The following is a 5,675-nucleotide window of genomic DNA, read 5'->3' on the forward strand; positions in this document are numbered from 1 at the left end:
CAATAATGAACTGCTTAACTTATATATCATTACAATTCTCATAAAAAGTTTGAAAGTAAAGTTTAGGGGGATCATGGAAGAAAAATTTGAAGAGGATTTCTTACTCCACATTCATATACATCGCAGTCGCACCATCAAATCATGTTTGGTCCTATCCATTTTAATATTGACTTTGCATGGTGTGAGATGCATGAAGTGATGAAGGAAGAAATGAAATGCTCATGGAAAACAACGAGTGATAATAAATGTTCATGTTCGTTCTAACTAGTTTCGATAAATACAACAAATTAAAGATGTTTTTAATTTCACTTTTATCTCTATGTAATGAGTAGCTTCTATCAACATCGCATACGTATTCACACAAGCTTATTCTAAAATTACAACATTTACCCAAAAAAAAAAAGTTGCAATTTCTCATGTCTGCTACAAGTTGTACAATACCGAGTAACAACATAGGCTGACAAAGATTCCAACACAGAATTGGAAACCCAATACAAAACATAACTACAGCTTTTATCAAAACTACTCACTGCCACTTCACAAGTACATAAAAAACATGAATATAGGCATCCAAAGCAGAAAAAAAGGGGGAAGAAACCGTGACTAAGAGAATAGACATGAACCACAACTAGTCCACTGAAGAAGATTCTTGTGCCATTCATTCCATAACATGCAAATGCAACTTATGATTTGTCTGCATCGTCTACTCTATGAATTCAGCACTTGATCTCAGTCGTGTTTTAAGTTGCGAGTACCCCAAGCAGCAGAGTAAGTTGAAATCGCCGAGCTGGTCACGCTCAACGATTGTTTGGCAAATCCGAGGCTCTTTCTAGTTACCAACCACACCGTGTAAAAGAATCCAATCCATGCTGGGTTGCATCATTTCATATCCAGCAGGAAACATTACAGTGTTAACCACATAAAAAGAAAAGTGCATAAAAAAGAGCAACATTATCTTTTTTGAGGGGGGAAAAAGGTAAAGCATAGCCTTATAAATTATAATTTAGTGTGGAAGTGACAAATTTATTGCCATTTTATACTCTGATATGCAACAGAGCACGGGAACTCTCACAAAGGGAAACTAAACCATTAAATCAATCATCCATTGGAGGTCTTTGTCAAGAAGATATGTCTAATGCCACAGCACAATTGCATGCAAAAATTTGAACATGCATTTATCATGTATATGTATATCAGTATATGTCCATGTATTTGGTGACATTGTAAAATTAAATCTTACTGCTAGCAGAGTCATTTAATCTGAAATACTATCAGTTTTCCTATTTCAACAGAAAGTTGCATCTCAATTAAAATTCAGAGTTGCATCTTGCTGAAAACATATTAACTCTATTCAAATCATCAAACCAAGATCTACTAAAATGAAGTATCTGGTAAATATAGATAAAAGAAATGAGGTTGCCATAATGTTTTATACCTGTAGTAATCGTAATAGCCACAATGGTCCAAAATATAACCGTGGAAATAGCAAATATTGCTACTAACAATGCTGCAATATATATAACCGTCACGCAAGCAAAGAAAATAGCCAAGCATCCTGCAGCTGCTGCCAAAGATATAAGAAGGGAGACAATGACAACATTTATAGTCGCAAAGAGAAAGAGAAGCGTAAATACAAGTAGTCCTGTCAAAGCAAGAATAGTAATTGTCCCAACCTGCAGGAAATTGGAAGAAAACATCATAAACATTAAAATCTAAACATAAATTACAAAACTCCATTTTCTCCAAACAAAGGATTGAAAACTGTAATGCATAAAAAGTAGTTTTCGCCCACCGGTTAAATAGTATGATATCAAAAAGGAGAAATTAGGCAAAATTACTCTATCAATCCCTATAGTTTCTAATTGAGAAGCTTCTAATTGAATCCCTACACTGTTTTGAAATTTATAATTAGGTTCTTGACCTGCAAAAACGATAGAGTTGACAGAATATTCTTTCCCAAATTGAAAATACCCACATTTAAGGGCTAAATTCCTAAATATGAACGTCTTCTCATTTTTCAGAATATTTTGTTGCAAGATAAAAACCTAATTACAAAATTTAAAATAATGTAGGAACCAATTAAAAAAATTTATACTATGAACTTAATTACAAGTTTAGTAAAGTTATAAGAATTGGTAGAGTAATTTAACCAAAAAATTATAAGAAATAAAAAACGACGCACAAGCAAATACCTACGATAATTTTTCCTCCAAAATGACACACAATCATAAAAGATACTTGAATCTTTAAAAGTTCACTATTCTATGATGCATATGGACAAATAAGATTGAGATGCAATTCTCTGCAACCTTCTAGATACTTAGCACAAGCTTGAAGAATATAAAGAGTTAACGCCCAAATATTTGTTAATATCAGATTATTCCTTTTGGTGCAAATCATGTACATCCAAATTCAAATTAACTAAGCCTTTAAAAGGAAACAGTAACAATTTTCAGGCAATAAAGTTAACGGACGCAGGGATTGAAAAATTGCACCAGAGGAGACACCATAAGAATCGATACAAAAGAAATATAAATAAATAAACAAAGATAATATGAAGAGCGTTAATTGAATGGAAAGTGAAAAGAGAGAGGAGTGTTTGGAGACTAACGGAGATGAGGAGTAGGGGGCGGAGGGGAGAGCCGGCACGTGTCCAGAGGAGGGTGTCACGTGCGGTGTTTCTAGAAGCTTGGGGGATGAGTGGAGCGTTGCGGGAGAGTGAGGTCTTGATTCGGTGGAGCAGGGGCGCAGAGTTAGTGGGTTCGGGGAACAAAATTGGGGAAACGACGTCGTTAAGAAGGTCGTGCAGCTTCAACTCCTCATTTCTGTTCTTCTTCTTCGGCATCTCTTGTTCTCCGTTGGTTTTTTCTGACGCCATGAGTGTGTATTATGATGGAGAACGTGAAAGTGTAAGGGATCGGAATGAATGAGTGATGAGTTGAGTTAGTGAAAGTGAAAGTGAAGAAAACTTCAAAGAAGAAACCGATAGGCGATAGCGACCAGCTGAGTCCCTCGTGTTAGAACGTGACACTCGTGACTCTCTCCTCTTTGTTTTTTTAATTGGGTGAATACTCGGACGAATTTTTCTAAGGATAAGGAAGGCCAATTTTTAATTTAAACGAATTAAATAAATATTTTATTTATCGAAATAAATAATTTTAAAAATTATTACAAAAATAGGTAAAATTATTTATCTCGTTTACTGTGTAAACGAGATAAATTTACACATATCTTGTTTACAGTCAAGTAAGTGCAAGTGATACGTGTATATCTCGTTTACAGTATAAACGAGATATATGCAAGTTTATCTCGTTTGTACGATAAACGAGATAAGGCTTGGTCACGCCTATATATAGATATCGTTTATAGCGACATTCTGGTCCCATTTCAACATTTTCTTCCACTTTCTCCTCCTTTTCTGGCCATATATATTATTGAGTAAGACGCATATGGCGTGCGCAAATGTACGTAATTCGGACATCAATAGACTAAACGTGACATGGCACAATGTCAAGGCATTCGACTTTGCGGTTAGTTATTTTATCTTGGCATTTGTGTTATCTAGTATATGTATAGTCATGATTAAAATACTTTCTAAAAACTAGAATAGAATTTGTATCGTTAGGAACAGGTCACTGATAGTATTTAATAATGCTAGGAATGTGATTATCATTTTTCTATAATTAAGTTGTTAACTACATAATTATTAACTTAGAGATTAAATGATGGATGTAGATACTTTCGAACCATTGAAGTTAGCTTATTAATCACACGTTTCTTAATTTATTAATTTAATTATTCATTATCCAAATTTGATGATTAGATTATTAAGTTAAAGTTTGAGAAAATGTCCATTAGTTAAGTAAGTATATATTAACGGAAAAAGTTGGATCGACATAAATTCTGTTATTACATACATGTAAAATTCTCTGTTAAACAAATGTATACAATAGTTAAGACAGTTTGATATGTCGATGGACCTATACAAATTTTTAATAATTGTGAATTTTTTTTTGTCAGAGACCTCGCTTACTTCTGCTCCGACAAGTGAGTCACGCATTTTTACCACCCAATGCCATCGTCCCGTATCTAATGGGGCTGGATTCGGTGACGCGATGTCACTTAGGGACTTTGTCTTTGACAATTCCCTGATCACGGCATTCATGGGGCAATGGCGTCCGGAGACTCGCACGTTCCACTTGCCCTGGAATGAGGCCACTATCACCCTGCAGGACATGGCGTACCACCTTGGGTTACGTGCGCACAGGGAGCCAATGGGGGCACATCCGTGATTTCTATAGGTAGCACGGCACGGAGACAAGGGAGTTGGTGGAGCGATTGCTCGGTGTTAGACCTCCAGTGGTTCCACAGCAGGGGGCGCAAAAGAAGGAGTCGTTCTCGCTGAAACTTACATGGCTGCGGAATCGTGTCCGCGATATGCCACAGATGGAAGATCTGGACTCTCCGACAGTATGCAAGGTGTTACAGCTTGTTACTGATTGGGGGTACCTGATAACGGACAAGTCGAACAACTTGGTCAATCTCCGATAGTTGCCACTGCTTCAGGACTTTGAGAGGTGATGTGGGTTGTCTTCAGGACTTTGCCATTGTCACTATTTCTCATACGACAATTGGGATACACACAGACAACTACATATCCACTACTATTAGATATTTTTTCCTATTTTTGAAAGAAAAACAGAGGAAAAGAAGATATAAAATGTGTGTGGAGAATGCTAAGAGTTGCACATTATTTTTATAGCAGTTAAAAATTTATCTTAATGTATCTCGTTTACACTGTAAACGAGATATACACGTGCACACTTACTTATCTCGTTTACACTGTAAACGAGATAAGTAATCTTACCCATTTTTATAATAATTTTAAAAAATATTTATTTCGCTAAATAAAATATTTGTTTAATTTATTTAAATAAAAAATTATTAAAAAGATTCCTAACAAAAAAATCTTTTTTGATATTTTATCTTTAATTATGTGAGAGTCCTATTAAGTACGGAGACTTTGTTTAATTACCGTGTTGGCGTGTCAGACACGTTTCGGATACAACGCACAGAGACACTCGTCCAACACGCATGTCTCCCGTGTCCAAACGCGTCCTGTCTAAAAAAATAAAAAAATCAGCCAGACCCAGCCTGGAGATAGACGGACACGGTCCAATTGCATTTTGGAAAACTCTCTCCTCAGTTTTACCCTTTCACTTTGATAAAACACAAAAGTGAAAAACCTAACTTTTCACCTCCACCCCCAAACCCGTCTCTGGCTCAGAGGCTCCTCCACACCCACTCACCCTCTCCCCACCGCCAGTCTATCGCCACCTCCAGTCATCGCCGCCACCTCCGATCATTGCCGCCGTGGATATTCATCGTCCCTCTCCACACCCACACACTCTAAATCTCAGCATCTCCTTTTCACTGCCGCCACTTCTTCTACAGTGCTTGCCATTGCTGTTCGCTGTCGTTCACTGCTTTTCCAGCCACCACTTGTTGTCGTCGTTGCTCCAGTTCTCGCTGCCGTGTTCACCGCCTCCCCGGTCGCCACTTCTACCGTGACCGTTGCCCTGCTCTCATGCTCTTCCTGCTGGGAATAAAGAGTATGACCACAATCCAATCAATCATGTATCAAATAATTTGTTATTATTATTATATTAAAATGT

The 5,675-nt window shown here is 36.9% G+C and overlaps 1 protein-coding gene across 1 annotated transcript; it reads right to left on the minus strand.

Annotated features, from left to right (window-relative positions):
• Nucleotides 1–294: 294 nt before the first annotated feature.
• Nucleotides 295–3,088, minus strand: LOC112702573 (uncharacterized). Its single transcript, XM_025753671.3, has 3 exons — nt 2,612–3,088; nt 1,436–1,673; nt 295–869 (listed from the first exon to the last, which is right to left on the minus strand). Exons 1-3 carry the CDS (start codon nt 2,876–2,878, stop codon nt 730–732), a joined length of 645 nt encoding a protein of 214 aa, XP_025609456.1. The 5' UTR covers nt 2,879–3,088; the 3' UTR covers nt 295–729.
• Between the last annotated feature and the right edge of the window lie 2,587 nt (nt 3,089–5,675).

The sequence above is a fragment of the Arachis hypogaea genome, chromosome 7 (assembly GCF_003086295.3).
Source record: "Arachis hypogaea cultivar Tifrunner chromosome 7, arahy.Tifrunner.gnm2.J5K5, whole genome shotgun sequence".
Taxonomy (NCBI): Eukaryota; Viridiplantae; Streptophyta; class Magnoliopsida; order Fabales; family Fabaceae; genus Arachis; species Arachis hypogaea.

Coding starts and splice junctions, on each gene's coding strand:
- LOC112702573 (XM_025753671.3), bottom strand. CDS start 2,878: ATGGCGTCAGAAAAAACCAACGGAGAACAAGAGATGCCGAAGAAGAAG. Junction 1,674..2,611: donor GCCCCCTACTCCTCATCTCC/GTTAGTCTCCAA, acceptor AATTTCCTGCAG/GTTGGGACAATTACTATTCT. Junction 870..1,435: donor GGCTATTACGATTACTACAG/GTATAAAACATT, acceptor GATGCAACCCAG/CATGGATTGGATTCTTTTAC.